This window comes from Dipodomys merriami, unplaced genomic scaffold, assembly GCF_024711535.1.
Source record: "Dipodomys merriami isolate MVZ:Mamm:240054 unplaced genomic scaffold, mDipMer1.0.p SCAF_174, whole genome shotgun sequence".
In the NCBI taxonomy this organism is placed as follows: Eukaryota; Metazoa; Chordata; class Mammalia; order Rodentia; family Heteromyidae; genus Dipodomys; species Dipodomys merriami.
The window spans coordinates 1,879,458-1,903,989 of NW_027203093.1; the positions used below are offsets into that span (position 1 = coordinate 1,879,458).

The 24,532-nt window shown below is 66.9% G+C and overlaps 1 protein-coding gene across 13 annotated transcripts in view; it reads right to left on the reverse strand.

Moving 5' to 3' along the window:
* Positions 1–24,532, reverse strand: part of LOC138829601 (plectin-like) — a 61,261-nt gene that overhangs the window by 23,359 nt on the left and 13,370 nt on the right. For 3 of the 13 annotated variants that reach the window (XM_070026018.1, XM_070026007.1, XM_070026015.1), the window contains exons 2-12: positions 4,608–4,669; positions 4,230–4,319; positions 3,322–3,399; positions 3,105–3,197; positions 2,044–2,210; positions 1,476–1,591; positions 1,264–1,370; positions 1,071–1,190; positions 883–978; positions 589–716; positions 297–390 (exon numbers count right to left, since the gene is read on the reverse strand). In XM_070026018.1, the coding sequence (XP_069882119.1) occupies positions 297–390; positions 589–716; positions 883–978; positions 1,071–1,190; positions 1,264–1,370; positions 1,476–1,591; positions 2,044–2,210; positions 3,105–3,197; positions 3,322–3,399; positions 4,230–4,319; positions 4,608–4,669 (1,151 nt within the window). Of the gene's footprint in view, positions 1–296; positions 391–588; positions 717–882; positions 979–1,070; positions 1,191–1,263; positions 1,371–1,475; positions 1,592–2,043; positions 2,211–3,104; positions 3,198–3,321; positions 3,400–3,869; positions 3,906–4,229; positions 4,320–4,607; positions 4,670–5,218; positions 5,778–8,467; positions 8,614–10,358; positions 10,488–11,077; positions 11,109–15,811; positions 16,353–20,162; positions 20,247–24,532 lie in introns of those variants that run through there. The other 10 variants (XM_070026004.1, XM_070026009.1, XM_070026008.1 and 7 more) reach the window with 10 other exon arrangements.

The window sequence follows — 24,532 nt, forward strand, 5'->3', positions numbered from 1 at the left end:
GGCCTCCCTCCCGCCTCCTTTCCCCCAAGAGTGAGCTGTCAGGGAAGTCGGCTTGGGAGGTGTTGGGGCGGAGGCCCAGTCCTGTGTCATACCCAGAGGCCAGCTCTGCCCGCAGCCGAGGCCGGGCTGGCAGTACCCCAGGAGGGCGGCACTCAGGGTACTCAGGCCTCCCTCCCTCCCGGGCCACCCATGTCCCCACCAGCTGGCCCACAGGCCCCCTAGGCTGCCACTCCCCTGCATCCTGGGGTGCGGAAGGAGGGAGGGCAGCCGGCCCCTCCCTGGCCCCTCCCCCTCACCGACTGCAGCAGGGCGTCGGCCTGGTTCAACTGCTCCTCGCACAGCCCGGCCTCCATCTGCAGTTTGCTCACTATGCGCTGAAGACACTCCAACCTGAGGCGCAGTGCCGGGGGACGGTGCTGAGCCTCGGGCCGCCACACCGCCCGCCCCGGCCCACTGTCCTGCTGGCCCTGAGCAAGCGGGGAGCTGGGCTCTCCCAGCTTGGGGGGGAATTTCCTCCCGGGGCGGTGACTCATCCTGGGGTGGCTCCCCGGCCCGCAGGGCCCTGCCCACAGCCTCCACCCCACCCACCTCTCAAACTCGCTCCGGAGCTGCTTCTCCCGCTCTAGGATGGCCACGTGGAGCTTGCCCCACTCCTTCTCCACGTCCAGCGGGTGGTAGCCGGGCGGTACCTTGAGCTGGCCGGCCTGCACCGGCCCCTGTGAGCAGAGCCCACGCTGAGTGCCCTGCCGCCCAGCCAGGGGCCGACCCCTCCCATGCCCAAGCTCGGCGGAGAGGCCGGGCCACACGGGGGAAGGGTACCAGCCCTGGGGTTTGGGACAGCCACCTGACCTGCCCTCCCAGACGCCTGGGGGCGTGCCTCACCTCCAGGGACTGGTAGATGCCCTTGGACCGGTTTTTGTCGGCCTCCTTGGCTGGAAGCTCCGTCTCCTTAAACTTCAAGAACTGGCACCAGAGGATCTGCAAGCAGGGCGCAGCGTGTGGGCCTGACGCGGACCCGGGCCGGCCCCAGCACCGGCCTGGAGCGCACGGCCCCCGGCTCCAGCACCCACCTCGATCTCCTCGAAGCTGGACGGGAACTTGCGCTCCTCGAAGGAGGCCGTGTGGTGGCGGATCCACTGCAGCAGCAGCAGCACGAGCTCGCGGTACTCCTGCCAGCGGAGCTGCAGCTCCTGGGCACAGGGGTGGCGTGAGGCCGCAGTCCAGGCCGAGACCCAGCTCCCACCCTCCCAGGGGGCGACTCACATTGGCCCCCACCCCATCCTGGGCACTGGGCACCCGGGGCATGGCGTCGTACAGCGACGAGACGTAGGTGATGATGGACTTCTCGTCTGGCTGAGGCACATCCACATCTGCGGGGGCAGGGCTGGGTGAGGGGGGCCTTGCACAGCAGGGAGGGGGAGGGGGGAGGGGCCTGTGTGCAGGGGGGAGGGGGGACGGGCAGGGACAGCTCGCACCCTCCGGGTCCAGCAGCCGCGTCACCCCCAGGTCCCGCTCGGCCACGGAGAAGGCCTGGTCCAGGTTCTCCAGGTTGGATTGCCGATACACCTTGTTCATATCAATGAGCACGGGCCTGAGGAAGACGGTGGGGATGAGGCCAGCCAGAAAAGGGACGGGAGGCCCCGAGAGGCTACCACACACCCCTCAAGTGCGCACGCTCCCCACGTCCGCCCCTGCCCCTCAAGGCCCTACGGCTGCGCAAGTACGGCTGAAACAACTCTCTGTCCACTGCCCGGGGGCCGGGCTGGGAGCACAGAAGCCATGCAGAGGGGCCGCTGCGTCAGCCGGGCTCCTGCAGCCCTAAACCGCCAGGCCCCTCCTGAAGGGTCCTGGAGAGAAGGCCGGGCGGCCCTCTGCCCCCACAGGTCTGGAGGAACACAGGTGCTGCCCAAGGGCCCCCAGGAGGTGAGCAGGGCCAGGCACGCGCCTTCCCCGGCAGGCACGGTCCCGTCGGCAGGGGCCGCCGCCCTCCTGCGTGCTCTCGGCTCGCCCAGACTTGTGGGAAGCCGGCCCTCCCCCACGTACTTGTGCCGGTGGATGATGGCGTTGAAGAGGCGGCCGTCCCGCCAGCTCGTGGTGAAGTTGTCGCAGCGCAGGCCCTGGTAGCCCTCCACCATGCGCTGAGACCACAGGAGCAGCTTCTCCTTCGCCGTCATGTCCTCCGACTGCCCGCTCACCTGGATGTCTGAGATCTGAGCGGCAGGAGGCAGGCGCTCAGCGCGGCCACCTGGCCGTCCTCCCCACCCAGTGCCGTGACCACCTGCCCAAGACGGAGGGGCGTGCCACCCAGCGGGGGCACACGGGCCAACGGGCACAGTGCGGCTCTCAGGGCCGGGAGACGCTGGGACCTGCCACACACCTCAACACCAAGGCCCAGGCGTCTCCGGCCACGGATCGAGTCAGAGCCCCACCCCTGCCACCCACGTGGGTGCTGGGCCCCGCGAGGGGAGGCCTGGGAGCACACGACGCCCAGAAGGGGGCATCGTAGGCAGTGGGTGCACGGTGGGCCCGCGCAGGTCCCAAAGTTGGTCCAGAACCCTAGGTCTAGAGAAGGGGCTGCAACCGGAGGGGTGAGTGGGGGGGTCCTCTCTGGTTGCACGCCCAGCTGGCTTTCTGGGAGCCATGCGTGGTGTATGTGCCAGACAGCCTGGCACGGTCTAATCTCAGGCCTGTGTCTGCCAGCCTGCCTGCCATCAGTACGCCTGCCGGCCTGTTGCTAGCTGTCTGTCGGCCTGCCAGCCCATGTGACTCAGCTGCCGTGCCAGCCTGGCTGCAGCCCCAGTCTCAGATTTGTGGCTTCCTGTGCGGGCGGCACAGGCAAGGCGTGAGTCAGCCAGGGCAGCCCCAGCTCCACGCTCCCCCGCTGCCCGGCAGGCAGCAAAGAGCACATTCCTCTGCAAGGAGGCTCCACAGGCCCCGCCCAGCAGGGGCCAGAGGGCGTGGGACGGCAGGCACAGGGAGAGGACCGGGCCTCAGGCTACACCAAGCTGGCCAGGGGCTGGCAGGAAGGTCTGCCATCCCCAGGGTGCCACCTCCAGGGCAGCCAAGGAGCCGGGGCAGCGCTCTACCTGCAGGCAGCGCTCTACCTGGAAATGCAGGATGATGGTCCAGATCAGGCCAAGGGTCAGCTTGGGGTTGCCATCTGCAATGTCATCATTCCTGATGTTCACCAGCTTCACCTAAGTGCAGGGAGTTGTCAGTCAGGGCCTCAGAGCTGGCCAGGGCCTGCGTCCTGTGGCTGGGGAAGGGCAAGGCGGGGCCTGCGGCCTGTGGCTCCCTAGCAGGCAGGCCAGGGTGTCTTACCTGGCGATGACGCAGGTAGTCCAGGGCAATCTGGACGTTCTGTAGTTTGTGGAAACGCATTCTCCCCTTCTCCCGGGGCTGAGAGAAGGCAGGGCAGGGTCAGGGCCCCCTGGGCAGCCACAGCTCCCAGGCCAGCCCCTGAGCAGTCACCAGAGCAGCACCAGTGACCAAACCAAGTGGGTGACAGCACCTCACATATCCTGGGCCCCCCTCACCCTGAAAAACGGGGACCCCCAGCCCCAGGCCCAGCAGGGGTTGGGAGCCTGCAACCCAAGCTGGAGAAGGAAGGAAGGGGCGGGGAGGAGACAATGGCCGGGAAGCCGAGGGTGGAGGGCAGGGCAGTGGCAGCAGCCACCGCAGCTTCTGCTGGGCCCAGGCCCGGACCGAAGCGGGACAGTGGACGAGAGAGAGGGGAGTTGGACACACAACCGTCTCCCACCCAAGAGCTAGGCGTGGACCGGGCCGGACTGGCCACCAGCCCCACGGGAGCTGCACGGGCTCCGGTCTTGGGGAGCCCGTGTGCCGCTGTGGCCAGCACCACCACTCACCAGGCGCAAGCTCCTGATTAGGTCCCGCTCCCTCGGCTGCCCAGCCAGGGCAGGGCAAAGGGTAAAGGGCAGAGGTCAAGATTCAGAATCCAAGCAGCAGAGAAAGCAGAGCAGAGCAGAGCATGAGGTCATTGTGTTAGGGCTCCAATGCAGAGGACAGCAAAGGCCAGCGCGGCCTGCAGCAAAGGTCAGGGCCACTCACAGGCCAGACCCTCGGCTGGGACGCCAACCAGGACCAGGAGGCCCAGCAGGGGGCGGGGGCTGAGAGGGGCAGTGGACAGGCCCCAAGGAGAGAAGGCGGGGGGTGCTGGGGGAGGGGAGGGAGGCGTGCAGGGCCCCGGACGGCTGGGATGCACGTACCAGGCTGTCCCCCGAGAGGACCTCCAGCAGGGAGATGAGGTTGTGGCCGTCACGGAGGTCTTCATACAGATCGCTGACATGTCTCTGTGCCTGCAACAACAGTGGCGGCTGTGTGGCCCGGTCCCCTCGGCCACCAGGAGCCCGAGGGGAGAGGCAGCGAAGAGCGGGCGCTGCCCCACACAGCCACCTACCTCTGCCCTCCAGTGCTGCAGCAGAGACCAGGAGGGACCAGAAGGAAGAGAGGACAGAAGACAGGAGCGGGCACGGGAGGAAAGGACAGAAAATAAGATCTCAGAGAGGAAAGGGAGCTGGGGCAGCGTGAGGACACGGGCGGGGGGCTCTGGTCCCTCCCCGCAGGCACGGCTGCCACCCACCCACCTTGATGAGATGCTTGTTGACCCACTTGGTGAACGTTTTCTTCTGCACACGGTCCCGCTCATCTGCAGGAGACAAGGCCAGTGTATGTGGGGCTGGGGAGCGGCCCAGGGAGACCCCGGAGGCCAAGTCTGAGGGCCCCAAACCAGGGGCTCTTCCAGGTGATGGAGACCCAGGTCCTCCGAGCCTCCATCGCCACCAAGACAGCAGAGCCAGACCGACCCAGACCCCGGCCCTGGCCCAGACAGGTGCTGCTGGTCAAAGCCTCCATTGTCTTCCAAGGAAGCGTGAGGCGGCAGCCACACCCAGAACTCAGGGTGCACAAGTCAGGACCTGCAGCACCCCAGGCCGCCTCCCACGAGGGGAGCATGGCCGTCGGGCAGGTCAGAGGCTGGCCCTCCCAGCTGCACAGCCAGCGAGCCCTCTCTGGGGGCACCCAGGGCCCCCGCGGCCCAGGCCCCCGCTCAAGGCCCCGTCAGCACTGAGTGCGGGCTGCCGCCCATCTCGGAATGCGTCCCCCAAACCCAGACCACCGGAGCCGGGGCCCCACCCAGCGCCCCGCTTCCTGCCGCAGAACAGGCCCTTCCTGCCAGCCCGCCCCGCCGCGCCGCTACCTTTCTTGCCCTCGGAGGCCCTGAGCACAGCCAGGTAGAGGTTGTCCTCTGAGCTGGTTCTCTTGCCACCCAGGCCCTCTGGCTCGGGGACGCGGAGCCGGTGCTGAGCCATGGCGGGGCCCTGTCACTCGGCCCTCAGGTGCGGTGCTCCCTAGGCCCTGGGCGCACAGGCTGCTGGAGGCTGGCGGCCGCACTGGACACTCGCTCCCCACAGGATCAGCTCAGAGCTGTCTGCCTCACTCCCCAGCCCAGGCAGGGCTCTGGGGGAGCCCCACCCCGCGCCAGGGGGGCGTGTCCCGCGGGAAGGGGGAAGGCCGCCCCTCCCCTGCAGCCACACCCTCAATCCACAGAAACAGGAAGTTGGGGTTTCCTCACCCAGCCCCACAGCAGGATCTGGGGGAAGGCCGGGGTGGGAGCTCCCAACTCTGTGTCCTCACAGCAAGGGAGACGACACCCAATCCTAACAGTGGGGGTGCCCAGGGTGGCCCCCCATCTTCACAGAACACGGCTACAGGCTTCTGGCCACCTCAGCCTGCCCCCCTTCCCCACAGGAGACACCTGGGCTGGGGGGGACATATCACATCCCACCTTCTACTGGGAGGGGCCCATGCCGCCCCCCACAGCGCCCCCAGGCCTGGCCTGCTGGGCTCTGGACCTTGGTCTCCTGCAGAACCCCAAAGCTTCTGCTGAGCCCCACCCAAGCGGAGAACCCCTGGGGCAAGCGAGTGCAGTTCATAGCTGAGCACTGACTCACGCAGGCCGGCCTGCCCCCTCCCTTTTCTGGGGCATGGTACAGAGTGCAGTGGAGGCCCCCCACAAGGGCACACCGCCAGTGACTCAGGCCTGGGGAGGGGGCAGAGTCTGTGACTCACTTAGGAAGGAAGCCCCACCTTGGGGCCGTTTGTGGCCAGGCGGGGCGCAGATAGCAGCTGCAGCCTGTTGTAAAGGTGGACAAAGGGGCAAAGGCGAAATGGCTCAGTACCACCCTTGCATGGCACTGGGAGCCGCCTGTCCAGCCTGCCCCCATCGCTGTGGGAAGGAATGTACCACTAGACCACAAGAATTTTCCAGAAACTGCATCTGGCTAGATGCAATCCAGCTGTGAGCCACTGAGAAACACCCAAAGCACCTCAGGCCTGCGTTCCAGGAAAAGCTCGCCGCTGGCCAGAGCCAGGGCACCTACTGGGCAAGGAAGGAGGCTCCCCTTCCCCCAGCTCCAGGGGCCTGCCAGGGGTCTAACGCCCCCTCCCAGCAGCCACCATGCCTCCACACTCCAATCCCAACCCTGACCCCACACTGTAGGTGCACGTGTTGAGAATAGAGACCTGAGCTGCGCGCGCGCGCGCGCACACACACACACACACACACACTCACACACACTCACTCTGCCCAGTCCCATCAGGGGCCTGTGGAAGTGTTGCTGTCTGTCTCTCCAGAGGAGCAAGCCAAGAGCTTCCAGGAAGCTGGCCTGAGGAGCCGGGACAGGCCCCGCCCTCACTCTGCCCCTGGCGACAGGCCAGAGGTGGGTACAGGAAAGCCCGGAAACCTCTGAGCTGTGGGGCACCCACGGCACTGGAAGACCACCCCAGATTCTAGCCTGGGCCACTCTGCTGCCACTGGCCTCCACTGGGACTGCTTCCACCTCCCCAAGCCGATGCCAGCACCCCTCCACACCTTCCTGGGCTCAGGCTCCCTCCCCTCCCGCCTCCTCCCCTCCCCCTGCCTGCAGACACGGGCCTTCTCATTGACCGGCCCTCCACGCCCGCGTGCCCCCACACCCACGTGCCCGCGTGCCCCCACACCCACGTGCCCGTGTGCCCCCACACCCACGTGCCCGTGTGCCCTCCACGCCCGCGTGCCCGTGTGCCCCCACACCCACATGCCCGTGTGCCCCCACACCCGCGTACCCCCACACCCGCGTGCCCCCACACCCGCGTGCCCGTGTGCCCCCACACCTGCATGCCCCCACACCCGCGTACCCCCCCCGCGCCTCCACATCCGCGTGCCCCCACACCCGCGTACCCCCACACCCGCGTACCCCCCCTGCGTACCCCCACACCCACGTGCCCGCGTGCCCCCACACCCGCGTGCCCCCACACCCACGTGCCCCCACACCCACGTGCCCCCACACCCACGTACCCCCCCGCGTGCCCCCACACCCGCGTGCCCCCACACCCGCGTGCCCCCACACCCGCGTGCCCCCACACCCACGTACCCCCCCGCGTGCCCCCACACCCGCGTGCCCCCACACCCGCGTGCCCCCACACCCGCGTGCCCCCACACCCGCGTGCCCCCACACCCGCGTACCCCCACACCCACGTGCCCCCACACCCACGTACCCCCCCGCGTGCCCCCACACCCGCGTGCCCCCACACCCGCGTGCCCCCACACCCGCGTGCCCCCACACCCGCGTGCCCCCACACCCACGTGCCCCCACACCCACGTGCCCGCGTGCCCCCACACCCGCGTGCCCCCACACCCGCGTGCCCCCACACCCGCGTGCCCCCACACCCACGTGCCCCCACACCCACGTACCCCCCCGCGTGCCCCCACACCCACGTGCCCGCGTGCCCCCACACCCGCGTGCCCCCACACCCGCGTGCCCCCACACCCGCGTGCCCCCACACCCGCGTGCCCCCACACCCGCGTGCCCCCACACCCACGTACCCCCCCGCGTGCCCCCACACCCGCGTGCCCCCACACCCGCGTGCCCCCACACCCGCGTGCCCCCACACCCGCGTGCCCCCACACCCGCGTGCCCCCACACCCACGTACCCCCCCGCGTGCCCCCACACCCACGTGCCCGCGTGCCCCCACACCCACGTGCCCCCACACCCACGTGCCCGCGTGCCCCCACACCCGCGTACCCCCCCCGCGCCTCCACACCCGCGTACCCCCCCCCGCGCCTCCACACCCGCGTGCCCCCCCCCCGCGTGCCCCGTCTGGAGCACAGTGTACCTCGGTGGTGTCCCCCCACCCCCGACGGCAATGGGGGGCAGTCCCACACGCCTCCACCCCAGCACCCCTTCCACACGTGACCAGAGACCAGTATGGTAAGGGGGAAGGGGGAGGGGGGGCTCCACCCGGACCCCTCCCCAGGAGGCCCCGCCCCGAAGGCCCCGCCCCTCCCCAGGAGGCCCCGCCCCTCCCCCGGAGGCCCCGCCCCTCCCCGGAGGCCCCGCCCCGAAGGCCCTGCCCGGTCCAGGAGGCCCGCCCCGGAGCGCCCCACCGCCCCCCCTCCGCACGCACCTGCGCAGCAGAGCCGCGAGTACAAGTAGTCCCTGCGGGCCGGCTCGCCGCCGCGGTCCAGCCAGCCCGGCGGCGCCAGCGCGGCGGCCCTCGGCGGGGCAAAGGCGGCCCCGGGCCCCCGCGTCCCGGCCATGAACGCGCTCCCCGGCCCCGGCGCGCCGCTCCCGGCCGAGCTGAGGCTGCAAGCCCGGCGGCCGAGCCCCGCCCAGGCGGAAGCCGCGCCCCGGGACACGAGGGCTGCGGAGAGGCCGGACGCAGGGGCCAGGGCGGCCCACGGGGCGGGGCGGGCCGGCGGGGCGGGGCCGGCGGGAGAGAAGCCTCCGGCTTCAGGGGGAGGGGGGAGGGCTGCCGGGGACCCCACCCTGTGCCGGGCTTGGGGTGCAGAGCTGCCCGGGGATCCCCCTCTGCGGGGAGGGGGGCAGAGCTGCCCGGGGACCCCCCTCTGCGGGGAGGGGGGCAGAGCTACCCGGGGACCCCCCTCTGCGGGGAGGGGGGCAGAGCTGCCCGGGGATCCCCCTCTGCGGGGAGAGCAGAGCTGCCCGGGGATCCCCCTCTTTGGGGAGAGCAGAGCTGCCCGGGGACCCCCCTCTGTGGTGGGGGCAGAGCTGCCCGGGGACCCCCCTCTGTGGGGGGATCAGAGGTACCCGGGGACCCCCCTCTGTGGGGGGAGCAGAGCTACCCGGGGACCCCCCTCTGCGGGGAGGGGGGCAGAGCTGCCCGGGGACCCCCCTCTGTGGGGGGAGCAGAGCTGCCCGGGGACCCCCCTCTGCGGGGAAGGGGGCAGAGCTGCCCGGGGATCCCCCTCTGCGGGGAGGGGGGCAGAGCTACCCGGGGACCCCCCTCTGCGGGGAGAGCAGAGCTGCCCGGGGACCCCCTCTGCGGGGAGAGCAGAGCTGCCCGGGGACCCCCCTCTGCGGGGAGGGGGGCAGAGCTGCCCGGGGATCCCCCTCTGCGGGGAGGGGGGCAGAGCTGCCCGGGGATCCCCCTCTGCGGGGAGGGGGGCAGAGCTACCCAGGGACCCCGTCTGGAGCCTGCGCCCAGCACCAGCAGGGGGCACCCCCCTCCCAGCGCCAGCCTCGGGCTGAAGTGAGTCCCGGGCAGTCCTTCGGCCCGGAGCCAGGGCGGCACCGCCCGGTCCTCAAGGGCCGCCCATTCGCTTGGCCTCCCCGCCCCGCGCTGGACAGGGCCGGCTCCAGCTGTCAGCCGGGAGCCGGTGACTTTGGGCAGAGGAGGGCAGAGCCGGCTTGGCTGCCCCCCCTCGGCTGGTTCTGGGTCCCGGGCTGAGGGCACGGCCCGGGCTGTGTCCAGACCTGCCCCGGGACTGCAGACCTGCCCGGAGGACAGCAGACCCGCCCCGGGACTGCAGACCTGCCCGGAGGACAGCAGACCCGCCCCGGGACTGCAGACCTGCCCGGAGGACAGCAGACCCGCCCCGGGACTGCAGACCTGCCCGGAGGACAGCACGCCTGCCCCGGGACAGCACACCTGCCCAGGGACAGCACACCTGCCCCGGGACTGCAGACCTGCCCCGGGACTGCAGACCTGCCCCGGGACTGCACACCTGCCCCGGGACTGCACACCTGCCCCGGGACAGCACACCTGCCCCGGGACTGCAGACCTCCGGGGAGGGGGACTGGCACTTCCGGCCTCCCCACCTCCCAGGACGGGCCCTGGCCAGACCCGCCACACCTGGGCTCCTCCACCTGCAGGATGCGTCCCGGACGCAGTGCGGCCCGAGGCCAGCCCTTTCCCGAAGACCGGTGCCCAGCTCGGGACAGGAAGCGGGGCCGCGGGGAAGGCTGGGGGCGGGCGGGCGGGGCGGGCCTGGCGCCGGTCCCGCCCCAGCCTCCCGCACGGGCGGCGGCCGCGGGCGGGGTGGGCGGGTGCTTACCTTGCTGGTCCCGCGCCTGCCGACCCTTGCGCCAGAGCCACACGGCCGCCAGGGTGACCGCGTGGCCCGCGACCACCAGGGAGGGAAACAGGCTGCCCGACGGCTCCATGGCCGCGCGGAGCGGGGCGGCGGGACAGCGCCTGGAGGGAGCCGGGCCGGGGCCCAGAGCCCGCCCCGCTGCGGCCGCCCGGGCGGGACCGCCCTACCGCCGTCCACCCGCAGCCCAGCCCGGGACTGCCCTGCCCGCGGCCGCCGCGCCCGGGCCCAGCCTCCCGCCCGCCTCCCTTCCCACCCACGGCTCAGCTGTCCCTGGCCGGGCCGTGGCGCTCAAGGTTAGCTGGAGCTTTAACCCCTGCCTACCCAGGGCCACACCCGCCGGGAGGAGGGGCCTGCAGCACTGCCCGCAGCCACGTCCCAACCCCCCCCCACGCCACCCACACTGAAGCAGAGCCCAGCCCCCACCCTACCTCCAGGGGTGCCCTCTGGGACAGCCAGCAGGCTCGGGGTATGAGTGCCAGTGCCCTGCCCCCCCCCCAGTTCTCTCAACCACAGGCCTGCAACGGACCTCACCTTGCCCCTCCAAGACATGGGGACTCCCCAAGCCTCAAGTCCCTCTGTGGGGTGGGGGACGGGCTGGGGCAAGGTGGCAAGCTGAGAACAGAGCCCCTGGCCTCCAGCCTGGCTGGAGCCCAGCACACATACAAGGGCACCCCACCTACCGGGCACAATCTTCATTGGGGAGAGCGAGCGGGGCCCACGGGGCAGCCGGGGAGCAGTGGGAGTGGGGAGGGTCACAGGCCCCTCTGGAGGCTGCGAGCGGGCAGTGGCACAGCGGAGCGCCGGAGCGGCCACCGCAGCAGCAGTGTCAGCAAGCCGCGGGGGGAGGGGAGTGGGCAGGGGGCCCAGGCGATATAAATATCCAAGGAAGCGAGCCGGGCCCGCCGTCACTCCTCCCGACTTAGAACATGACGTGCAGGGCCGGGCCGCCCTGGAGGCCACCCTGCTGCCTACCCCAGCTCCCAGGGGCGATGCTATAATAAGGACCTGCCAAGGGGGGCATGAGGGGTCAGGCCCACACCCCATCCACCTGGGGGGGCACATCCTGGGAGGGGCAGCCAGGGCCGGCCGACTGCCTGGGGGCTCTCTGTGGGAAATACCACAGCAGCCAAGCAGGTGCTGCTCCCTACTTTCCCAGAGACCAAGCACCCTCAATACAACACCTGGCCCGAGAGGCCCACAGTCTCCCCAAGGTCACTCTGCAGACTAGAGACCCAGACAGCAAACCATAGGAGGACTCATCTGCTCCACGGCACCGTGCCCCAGGAAGAGCTTTCCTGGTGGGAGGGGGGATCTGGAATGGGGAAGGCTACCCTAGCCCCCCAGCAGGCCTGGTCTGTGCAGACGTGGGGTCGGAGGTCAGCAAGCAGGCCTACACCGTATCCGCTGTGTGGCGGGCTGACCTGAAGCCCAGTGCACCCTGGGAAACAGGATGCAGGTACACATGTCTGGGTGAGGACAGCCCGCTCCCTCCAGGAGGCTGGGCGTTCCGGACCAGGCCCTTCGGCCCCGTGGAGAGCTGAAAGGGAGCTGAAGCCTGGGCCCGCTCACTAGCATTTCCTGTGAGGCCCTGTGCTGTCCAGAGGCAAGACTGAGGCACAATCAGCCACGAGCAGCGCGCTCCTGATACCGTGAAATCGAGAGTCTCTAATGTATGCCTCCACCCTCAGCCTGGCAACCCAAACCAACTTCAGCCCCTGGCGGCGGGGACCAGTCGTGCAAGGCTGGAGGGGAGTGGGAAGACAGACAGACTGCTGGCCAGGCCACGGAACCTGCCATTCTCCACCCCCCACTCCCTGCCATTTCCAAAGGAAACCGGCCCCTTGTGGCAAGCGCTAGGCAGCCCAGATGATCAGGAATGATGGCTGCCCCAAAGCAGACCAGAGACAGCCCAACTCCTGCCAGAAGCAAGGCAACCATTGGCAGCCGTGGGCAGAGGCCGGGCCTGCCTGGCCGTAGGCCCTCTCCGCCCACAATGGGCTCAAGAGCCTCAGAGGGACTTTTGTCTCCAAAGCTTGGGTGACACTGTCCCCCCCCTCCCTGCAGCCAGCGTGTCCTTACAATGGTGGACACCACCTCCACCACCAGCAAGGCCTGGAAACCACCCCCTCCCTCCCCGATGCCCCCACTTCCCACCCCACCCCCAGAGGCCACGCCCTTCCTGTATTCCAGGTTCAGACACCTGAGATTAGCCAACAGTGCAGGCTAGGCTGCCCTTCCCAGCCCACCCCAGCCCTGAGCCCAGAGCCCGGAGCCCTGCGGCAGGCTGGCTGCCGGGGAAGCCCAGCCCCTACCGAGGCCGCAGCGTCTCCCCCTGCTTTTCCCTGGCAGCCTGCCATATCCAACGCTCCTGCCCAGCCTACCTTGTCCCAGCTGGATCAGCTCCTCCATGCTGTACCTGTCCATCTCGAGCCCCTCAGGCTTTGAACTAGGCTGTTCCCAGAGCCACAGAGAGGAAGGCAAAGCAGGAAGGAGGGAGGGGTGGGAGGCAACGGGAGGTTCACTCATACCCTGGCTCCCCACCCAGCTCTGGGGTCATGGCTCATCCTCACAGACCTCCGCCTGGGTTGGGCCTAGGGATGGAGGGCAGGCCAGCTCTGTCCCTGAGCCTGAAGCCCGGAGCCCGGAGCCCGGAGCCCGGAGCCCGGAGCCCAGAGCCCCCATCCACTGCTCTTCTGCTGGCTGCCACACCCAGCCTCCCTGGAAGCCTCCCTTCCCTGCACAGCCCCAGAGCCAACCCAAGACCTCGCCCGTCCACCCACCCACATGCCAAACATCCATGAGGCTGTGCAGAAGCTCGGTCCCATTCTTTCTGGTGCTGGAGGTGGTGGCAATCAAAGACAGGGCCCCAAACAGCTAGGCAAGGGCACAACTCTGACTATAGCTCCAGCCCCACACTTCCCACCCACTGCTCCACCCAGAGCAGACCCCATCCTGGGCCCAGCCTCCCAGCCTGGGCAAACATGTCACCTCCCCACCATCTAAAGCATCCACACCAGCTGGGAACACAGATCTAAGTACAGCTGGGTGTACCCGGAAATGAAAACCTAATTCCACCACAACCTGTGGGAACCTGCTGGAGTTCTTCAGGTTTCCCCCAAATGAGCAAGATGACTGATACGCAAAGCTCTTCACCACCCCCAAACTGCCAAACCCCACAACCCATGCTGGGGGGGGGGGACGGTGCTGGGAAGAGAGCTAGGCACCCTACACCTCCACGATGGAGGGCGGCTGTGATGCCCTGTCCTACCCTGGATAAAATCCTGGGGGCCAACACCCTGAATGTGCTGTCGTTTCTCTACACATTTCTGGGTTTTTTCTGAATTCTGAGCTGGGCAAAACATATTTTTGGAGTATGAAAACTCATAAACACAGACAGAAACCCCAAGCTCTCCTCTGCCCTGGCCGCCCCGCCTCGCCAGTCAGGCCTCAGCTCAGCGGGCGCCTCTTCCAAGGACCTCCCTGATTACTTTTACCACAGTCCCTGCACCCAGTCCATCCCATGTCTGGGCTCCTAGGGCTGAGGCTACGTGTGAGTCTAAGAAGGGCACACCCTCCACACAGGTGCGTGGAGGCCTCCGCCCAACGGAGACCTACGGGGGCAAGGAGGAGTCAGGGCTCCCGCCCACACCGCAGTGTGTCTGGATCCCCAGGCAGGCCTGGATGGACAGAGGCAGGCCTGGATGGACAGAGGCCTCTCTGGTGACCAGCAAAGCCACCCCAGAGGCTCCAGCATTGGGCTCTCTGCAGAAGCAGCACGGTGCACGGTGCACGGTGCACGGCTCACTACTCGCTGGTCTCCTAACTCTGAGAAGCCATTCATGACCGCCGTGTGACAGCTCTCCGAGGTGAGGCCCTTTCTCAAAGCAAACAAAACCAACGACAACAACAAAGACCAGCTCTTGTTGACTCTTTAAGAGCAAAATGGGTTCCCAGCAGCTCCGCTGGGGTGCTCGCTCCTGCTGGGCCTGCTCAAACCCGCAGGTCTGATGTGGGAAGTCTGGGCTCAGCACGGCGGTGCCATCTCTGTGGGCACAGACGGCACGGGCTCTTCTGAGACACTACCCACTGCAAACCGGGGACAGGCATCTGCACAGAACGTGAAGCAGCAGCTGTCCCGGCTTCTGCCCGGGGCCCTGGTATCCCTGCCATCAACAGGCGTCTGGGGCACAGTCCTGGCCCCCAGGCCTCCCGCCCAGCCCCGCAGGGCCCAGTGGAAGGAGGGGGCCTGGGCACTGAGTCAGCCTGGAGCTCATTTCCTGTTGGAAACTCTGAGCTGCCACCGGCGGCTGTGCCTGGGAAGGGAAGACTGAGTCACCTCGTCGGGGACGGGGTGCCCTCTGCTGCCCACCACAGCCACACCCAGAACCCTCACCCTGCCGCCCTGCCGCCAACTGCACACTGAGCCGGCCCTGCTGGCACACAGAACAAGGAAGGAAGGAGGAAAAAAGGGGGAGGGCTTCCTCCCCCTCACCACACCCAGCCCGAGAATGGGAGAGAGCTCAGACACTGCCACCTTTTATAGGGAAACTAGAAAGGCCCCGGGAAGAGCTCAGAGGTGGCCCTCACAGACGGACTCCTCCTCCATCAAGGCCCTAGGGGCCCCAGCAGACACACCAATGCAGACCTGCTCCGCTCCCCGGCACCTGCCAGGCAGCTGTGCCCCAAGTGGGCCATCCCTCACCCAGGCCCTTACCCTGGAGAACGGACTTCTCCTGGGGTGTTAGGCCCGCCTGCTAGCGTCTGGGCTGGCCCCAGAGGCTCCGCACGCCCCCGTGTGCTGGCGTGTAGGGACAGGAGAGTCGCCAGCCTCCGGCCTCTGCCCTCGCTCCTCTCTTCTCTCATCACACCTAAGCCCACCCGGGCCTGGATGCGGTGTCCAGGCCCCGGCCAACTCCAAGCTGGCCGGGGTCCAAGCGCAGAGGATACTCGGCACTGTAATACGAATCTAAGCCACTCAGGCCTGGGGGCCGCGGCACACAGCCCTGCCATGCAGACTCAAGGCTGGGAAGCCAAGCAGTCAGCCCGGGCCGCAGCCGTAGCTACACCGGCTGGGTGCCAGAACCTTTTCACAACCCCAAGGCGCGCCCGGCCGGGCTGCTGGAGGCAGGGGGAGGGCGAAAGCAAGGACAGAGAGAAGGCCCCGCGCTGGGCTCTGCAACTGCCCCAGCAGCTGGCCTTGCCAGTCGGGCCGCGCAGGACCCGCCCACGGGAGCCACGAGGGTCAGCCTGCCAGAGCACCCAGGAGCTTCAGGAAGAGATGGCGCCACCTACTGGTGCGGCCAGAGACCCGGCGCTCCTGCTGCCTACTGGGGCCACCAGGCCTAAGGCTGGGCGCCCCTGATGTCCACAGCCCCTTCCCACCCTCCTCGGCCTAGAGCCAGGATGTGGCTGACCTGTGGCTGGGGTGGGCTCCGGGCCGGGCCTGGCCAGGGTCCCCCGGGCGGTGGCAGGCACCACAGGGGCTTCAGGTGCCTCCTCCTCAGGCTCCTTCCTGCGGTAGACCTGCCGCTCCTCGTGCGTGGGGTCCCTGCCCGGCACGGACCCCCGCTTGGCCGGGCAGCCCAGGGGGCCCCGCACGGACTGCACGTGAGGCGAGCGGCGCACGGGGGCCGCGGCGGCGACGGGGCGGTGCACACGCTGCAGGGAAGCGGGCACAATCTCGGGTGGCAGGTGCAGGTACTGGCGCAGGTGGGCAATGCCCTCGTTGGTCAGATACCAGTAGAAGTGGCGCCAGGCAAAGGTCTCCCGCACCAGGCCCCGAGCCCGCAGGGAAGCCATGGCACGCATGACCTGCAGATTGGTGACGCCAGGCACGTGGGGATGCAGGCTGTGGGGCCTCCGGTCCTTCTTGGCCACCACCACACCCTCACGGAAGAGCACTTCGTAGATGGCCCGGAGCTGGCCCAGCGGCATGAGCATACCGGCCACCATGGCTGCCGGGACAAGACCACACGGTGCGGGGTGAGGGCGGGAGGGCGCGGTGGAGAAGCACGTGAGGCTCCCGGGCACAGGCTGCTGGCACGCTCCGGCAGCGGCGGCGGCGGCGGCGGCGGCGGCGGCGGCAGCGTGCAGCACACACACGGCACTGGGACTCCGGCGCCTGGCTCTGTGAATTCCTGCCTGCACTGCCGCCGGCCGGCCGGGAGCCTCCCGCCCGCCAGGACTCTGGGCCGGCCCCCTCTGACTCAGCAGCAGGGCCGGCCCCTCCCACAGGCAGCCCAGGGGGCCCCCCCGGCAGAATGGGGGGCATCCTGTGGCAGAAGCCACCCCTACAGCTTTTTCCTCCCCTCCCAGGCCCTGCAGCTCCAGTGACAGGAATTCCATCAGTTTCTAAAATGCTTCTCCAAGGTTCCGAAGACCGTAAGGAGAATACAGTCCAAGAGTCCCAGGAAAAGGCAGCAGAAGTGGGCGAGCAAACTGGGGAGGGTGGGAAGAGCCCCCTGGCCAGGGAGCTGACCTGGGGTACAGTCTATAGGGGTCTGTAGGAGGGGGGTGGGTTGTTCAGAATTCAGGGAACTAAGGTTCCAATGGAAAGCTGGTCTCACGGGCAGCCGGGGTCTCGAGGGGCTCAGGTCTGAGGGGAACAGCAGGGGCGGTTGTGTGAGCACCGGACTGGGAACCTCGGACAAACGCGGGGCCTGCGGCCATGAGCACAGGATTTAACACTCTCCATCCAGAAGCAGCGCAGAGCTCAGGGTGGGGCTCGGTGGCGCCGGCTCGCCTCCCTCCTGGGGGACAGCTGTCAGGAGCCAGCTGACACAAAGAACCCGGGGCGAGGCCCAGCCACCCCCCCATGGGTGGTCCTGAGGGCCGCACACCCTTCCCACCCCGCAGCACTGGCGGCCACAGGCACAGAGACCAGGCAGAGACATGGGAAAGCCTCAGGGACCCAGAGGAAGGAGAGAAAGCTGCCCTGCCACACCCACCAACCCCCTCAGCTCCTTGGCACGGAGAGCCGGGCTGTGGACAATCTGTGCCCCTCTCTGCGGTGCCCCCCAACCCCTACTGGGATCTGGGCTCCCCCAAGAGGACACACCGCTTCCCACCAGTCACCCAAACCCAGGAGCTGATTATAAATAGGGCGGGGTGGGGGATCCTGCCGAGGGCGGGCGGCCAGCCCTGGGCCAACGGCCAACAGAGCAGCGCGTGGGACGGTTTATGGGCGTCTCCATGGAGCCCGAAGCAGGCTCCAAACAGCACACCCCAACACACACGGGTCCCTACCCTGGGCAGTGTGGAGAGTGGAAACTCTGAAGACTCAGCCAACTGTTCCCGAAATTCCCCGGCCAGCCTGGCTGGCCAGCCGCAGCCACCCCGCCCCGCCCCCAGCCAGCCGCAGCCACCCTGCCCCGCCCCTAGCCGGCCGCAGCCCCAGGCGGGAAGGGGCCAGCTGCAGGCAGACCTCACTGGGAGGGTGGGCGAGGCGGGGTGGACTGCTGAGCTGCAGAGCCGCAGGAGCAGAATGAACAGCGGCCACACCCCATGGCCTGCAGCATCCAAAGGCCCTGAGCCCCCCCCCCCCCCCCCCCCGTGCCAGCCAGCCCCGGGCCTGCCCTGGTGACAGCGGCAGCCAGCCCCATGCCCTCGGGAGTCCCCACCCTCCCACAGGATCAGCACCCCACCGCGCCACCGCCAGAGCCCTCCTGCACACACCAGAGCCCCTGAACATCCACGCCATCTTTCTGGCTCTATTTCCTAACCTGGTCCTCACCAAATCAACCCACCGTCCCTACAGGCCCCCAAAGGCCCCTGTCTCTCCCAAAGCCCAAGTCCTTGGGCCTAAAACTTCTCCTGCCCAGCTTCTTAGGCGGCAGCCCCAGGCAGGAGGCAGGAGCCCCCGGCTCCAGAGCAGGGTGTTAGGCATGGAGTCTGCTGGCGGGGGAGGCAGGGGGACCTGGGGCGGCTGTGCCCCAGCCTGCTCCCATGGATGCAAAGTCGCCAGGGTGGCACACATGTGCATGGGTGCACTCACCCAGCCCCTTCAGAAGCCCTTCACCTCTCCCTGCGCTGGGAGAGCGCCGGCACTGGCAGACAGAAGTCGGTCCAGCACTGGAAGGAAGGCATGTGGGCTGGGCCCCCACCCCACCACAGCCAGCCCCTACAGGTTTCCAGGGCAACCAGTTGAGGCCTTTGGGTAGCCCCAGCTCCCTAACTCAGGACAAAGAGTCACAGTATGGTCTTCTGGGGCCAGCCCGCCAGGCGCCGGGACACAGATTCCCCAGCCTGACTCAGACCCCCCGCCACACACTTGATACAGCCCCCCATGGATCTGACCCAGCTCTCCATGGACCAGGCCCAGGCCCCCTCATGAGATTGTCCCCCCCCATGGGCCCAGCCCGCCCCCCTATGGACCAGGCCCAGCCTCCCACAGGCCTGACCCAGACCCCATGAGCCCAGCTCCCCATGGTCAAGACTCCCCCCCATGGATCTGACCCAGCTCTCCATAGACCAGGCCCAGCCCCCCTCATGAGATTGGCTCCCCCATGGACCCAGCCCGCCCCCCCAGGTCTGACCCAACCCCCCATGGACCCAGTCCCCCATGGACTGCACCCCCCCCATGGATCTGACCCAGCCCATGGACCGGACCCCCCCCATGGATCTGACCCAGTTCCCCATAGACCAGGCCCAGACCCCCTCATTAGCCTGCCTCCCCACAGGCCTGACCCAGCCCCCCATGGACCCAGCCCTCCCCATGAGCCGGGCCCCCCCATGGACCTGACAGAACTCCCCATAGACCAAGCCCGGGCCCCCCATGGATGCAGCCCCCCCCATGGACCCAGCCCCCCCCATGAGCCCGGCCCCCCATGGACCCAGCCCCCCCCATGAGCCGGGCCCCCATGGACCTGACCAAACTCCCCATAGACCAAGCCCGGGCCCCCCATGGACCCAGACGCCCCATGGATGCAGCCCCCCCCATGGACCCAAACCTCCCCATGGACCTGACCAACTGAGCTCCCCATAGACCAAACCCGAACCCCCATGGACCCAGCCCCCCATGGACCCAACCCCCCCATGGACCCAGCCCCCCATGAGCCGGCCCCCATGGACCCAGCCCCCCAGGGACCCAGCCCCCCCACAAGCCGGGAGCCCATGGACCCAACCCCCCCCCGTGGACCCAGCCCCCCCATTAGCCGGGCCCCCATGGACCTGACCGAACTCCCCATAGACCAAGCCCGGGCCCCCCATGGACCCAGACGCCCCATGGATGCAGCCCCCCCCATGGACCCAAACCTCCCCATGGACCTGACCAACTGAGCTCCCCATAGACCAAACCTGAACCCCCATGGACCCAGCCCCCCATGGACCCAACCCCCCCATGGACCCAGCCCCCCATGAGCCGGCCCCCATGGACCCAGCCCCCCATGGACCCAGCCCCTCAGGGACCCCCCCCATGGACCCAGCCCCCCATGGACCCAACCCCCCCCCCGTGGACCCAGCCTCCCCCATGAGCCGGGCCCCCATGGACCTGACCGACCGAGCTCCCCATAGACCGAGCCCGGACCCCCATGAACCCAGCCCCCCAGGGGCCGGCCGGCCGGCGCAGCGCGGACTGCAGCCCGAGCCCCGCCCCCCACTGCAGAGGCCGAGCCCGGGAAGGCGCGGGACGGGAGCGCGCGGAACACGGGAGCGCCGCAGCCCGGCGCGGGAAGCCACCCGCAGAGCACAAGAGGGCCGGGCGGGGCCGGGCCAGCGACCCCACCGCAGACCCCCAGACCCCGCACCCGGGCGGGGCCCCGGCCGCACCTTTGAGGGAGCTGATCTCGTGCTGAATGGCTCGGGAAGGGTCCATGCTTCTCCGGCCTCCGCGGGCCGAGGGCTGCGGGCCTGGCCGACCGGGCAGACCCGGCTGCAAGGCGGCTCTGCACTGCACCGCACCGCACCGCTCCCACCCGGAGGTGGGCGGGGCCTGGGCGGATCGAAGCCCGCTCGGCGGCGGGGGCGGGGCCTGGGCGGCCGGGGGCGGGGCCTGAGCGGGTGGGGCGGGGCCTGAGCGTCCTGGGCGGGGCCTGAGCGGGCAGGGCGGGGCCTAGGCTCGGCGGCAGCGGGGGGCGGGGCCTGGGCGGCCGGGGGCGGGGCCTGGGCAGATTGATGCCCGCCCTGCGGCCTGTAGCGCAGACAGAACCACCCTGCGGCCGCCGGCCTGGGCCCACCGACCACGCAGGGCCGTCCCCTCCCCTCCGTCCCCTCCTCGGTCCTCTCCTCCATCCCCTCCCACTGTCCCTTCCCCACACTGGGATTACAGGGGTGCACGCGTGAGCCTCAGTAAGGCTGACGGACACCGATAAGAACTTACATACACATACACACACACAAACATACACACATATGTACATACACATATACGTACATACATGCATATGTACGCATACATACACATGTATGTACATACACATATACACACGTGCAGCCATACACGCGTACATACATATATGCACACGTACATACATACACATATATATTCATACATACACATACGTACATACACACATGCATACAGACATATGTGCAAATCAAGAGGGAGTGATTGGGCGCCTGCTTCCCAAGTACAGTTCAATCCCCAATACCAAAAACAACACGGGCAGTGTGACTGGGCGCCCTGGCTCACCCTTATAATCCTAGCTACCCTGGGGGCTGAGACCTGAGGATCACAGTTCCAAGCCAGCCAAGGCAGAAAAGCCCATGCCACTCTTATCTCTAATTAATCACACACACGAAAGCTAGAAGTGGCACTGTGGCTCAAGTGGCAGAGCACTAGCCTTAGCAAACAAGGCTCAGGAACAAGTGCTCAGGCCCTGAGTTCAAGCCCCAGAACCAGCGTGTGCGCACATGTACACACACCAGTGTTGTTTCCAGTTATGTGCATTGTCTCACAAGAGCATGGCTTCAAGCTAGTGAGAAATTAGGGCAGACAGCTGTTCTGAGAAGGCCTGTCCCAGGTGTTCCTGCCCAGACCTCGCCTGGAGCTCCCACAAGTTAGGTGTGGGGAGCTGGGGCCAGGGGCCTGTAGACCACCACAGGAGCCACAATCCCAGCATTTGAGAGGTCCAGACAGTAAGATCTCAAGTGTGAGGCCAACCTGAGCTACATCCATTGCAAGATCCTGGCTCAAAGAAAAGCCACTGCACTGGAAGGTTCTCTGAAGAAGCGCCATCTGCCTTGTCACCCAGCCCAAAACTGCCCCGTGACCTTTGGGAATGGCGCTACAGAGAACAAGGCTCAGGTTGTTTCCTGTGGGTGGGCAGGAAAGAACAGCTTGGCAGTGAGGAAAAGAGGGGAGGCAGCACATACAAAGGCCCTGGGGTGCATCCAGCTGTGCCCAGTGAACCGGGAGGGGGGCAAGGGACAAAGCCATGGAGGGTCTCACCAGGACAGGCGGGGGCCAGGGCCTGGGGAAGAGATGTGGCCGTGAGAGAAAGCAGAGTGGTGCAGGCGTCTGGACCCCATCTTTCCAGCTCTGGCTGATGGAGAAGCAAAGCCTGGGCCCCGGCATGAAGCGCCTCTCCCCCTGGCTGCCCAGACCCGCTGGGCTCTGGGTCCCTGGGACTGGATTGTCCTGACAGGGTGGGCGGGACGCGGTTGCAACCGCTGGGTTCTGGCTGGTTCTGGCTTCCCGAGGGCTGTGCAGAGGGCAGGCAATGCTCCAGCGCCCGGCAGGGACATCGGCGGGCCGCTCGGGTAGGGGACCACACCCTTTAGAGGGCCTGGGCCCCTTAAAGCTTTCTGCAGTGCTCCCCCATGGCCCTGCCCCTGGGGCTCCCGGGCGAGAGGAGGAAACACAGGTGGTGGGTGCAGAGTGCCGGCCACAGCCGTGAGTCCCGCAGACGGCTCCTCCAGAAACCATCCTGCACAGCAGCGCCCCAGGGCAGACCACGGGTGCCGCCAGCCTGTGCCTCACACCCCGGGCGCAAGGGCAGCTGGGTAAAGGCACAGGCATGCGGGAGTGGCTCCCGCGTGGTCAGGGGCAGAGGAGCTCGGCCGGGCCCTGCCTGGGACCTGAGAGCCTCGGCTCCAGCGCAGCACGCGGCTGGGGGTACAGAGACCTGGGGGGCCAAGGCGGGGTCACTCTCCCAGCCAGGAAACGAGGAAGGCGAGCGCTGGGTGGCGTGGGGATAAGCACTGCGTGAAGCAGAGCCGGTCCCCGCACGGGCTCCTTGCCAGCACAGCTCGCTGGTGTGAGGAAGGAGGTGAGGGCAAAGGACACAAGAGTGGCTGTCCCCCCCTCCCCCCCAGCCAGCCTCTCTGGTTCAACATCAGCCCCTCCTCCTGGCGCCCACACAGCCTCTACCCAACCAGAACCAGTCGCGCTCATTGGAGCGGATGAATTCTAAAACGTTTTCCAAAAACCCCCGGGGACTGCGCAGAAGCCAGCATACTAGTTAAGGAACTACAAGAGGGAAAACTTAACAGCGGCACAAGACATAAAAGACTCTGGAACAAGATAAATCAAAAGCAGTCAGCACAGCTGGGTGCCAACAGCTCACCCATGAAGCCTAGCTTCTCAGGAGGCTGAGATCTGAGGATCAGGGTTTGAAGCCAGCCCAGAGAAGAAAGGCCCAGAGACTCTACCTTCAAAATAACCAGCCCAAGGCAGGCTGGAGGTGTGGTCCAACACAGCAAGCGTGCAAGCCAAGCGCTGAGTTCAAACTTCGGTACCAACAAAAACAGAAAAAATCGCCCAGAACTTCTAGCTTGGAAAGCTGTGTGCATAAGCCCCCCTCAGAATGCAGCGCAGAGCTACAGACAACACGGCTACAGCAGCCTAGCCAGGGGCCTAACCACCGCTCCACCAAGCCCCACAGTAACTACCTCACTGCCTGCAAGGGAAGCTGTGTGGCGTGCTTACACTTACACACACACACACACACACACACACACACACACACACACACACACTCTTTTCTCATGGCTAGCGCTCTAGTACTTGAGCTAGTGCCACTTCTGGCTTCTTGGTGGTTAACTGGAGGTAAGAGATGTTTCTGCCCAGGCAGGCTTTGAACTGTGATCCTGGGATCTCAGCCTGTGGAGCAGCTGCGATGGCAGGCGTGAGCCACTGGCGCCCCGCCCCAGCGTGACTCTCGGCTTTCCTCGGCGTAGCACCGGAGCTGGTGCGTCGTCTACCCTCAGCGCTGCCCTGCTTCCCCGCCCGCCCTGAAGGTTCCTGGCTGCAGTGGGACCACAGCCTCACCCCAGCAGGCGCACGGCCACCGCAGCACCCGTCTTCTGCTCCTTCCTGCATACACTGTGTTTGAGAGACACTTTTACCAGTCTCATTCCCACGGCTTCAAGAGTTCCCAGAAGTCCCGAGTTGGGGATTTTTTGCCAATTTGACAGTTGAAAAAAAAATGGTATCTGAGCACAAATATAGCTTAACATTTGAAAAGCATTTGACCCAGAAATTCTTCCTAGTGACAGTCACGGATGTGGCAATAATCCCATTATAAAGCTGTCCACTGCAGCAGTTTCCATACAAAGAATTTAGCCAGGCTTGGTGGCACACACCTTTAATCCCAGCTTCTCAGAAAGTGGAATCCAGGATTGTGGTCAAGGCCAGCCCAGGCAAAAAGTTCATGAGACCCCATCTCAATCAACAATCCCAGCTATCTGGGTCAAAACATAAGATCCTATTCAAAAACATAACTAAAACCAAAAAGGGCTGAGAGTGTGACCAGCATGGTAAAGCACCTGCCTAGCAAGTACAAGACTCTGAACTCAAGCCCCAGCACCACCAAAAACAAAAAAACAAAAAAAAACAAACGCTTCATAAGGTAAGTATAGTAGCACATGCCCATAATCCTGGCACTCAGGAGGCTGAGGCGGGAGGATCATAAATTCAAGGCCAGCTTGGGCTACACAGCAAGACCCTGTCTAATAACTGTAACAGTCAGGCATGGGTGCCTCACCCCAGTAATCCTGGCAATGACTCTACCTCCGGGATAACCAGCAAAAAGTTGGACTGGAGGCATGGCTTGAATGGTACAGTGTCAGCTGAGTGTGTAAGCAAGCTGAGCACACATGAGGCCCTGAGTTCAAACCCCACACCAGCAGGCAATACTAACACTAACATCATCTCCCCTGTGCTGTGACAGGGAGGGCTGGGGTCAGAGGCGGCCCGC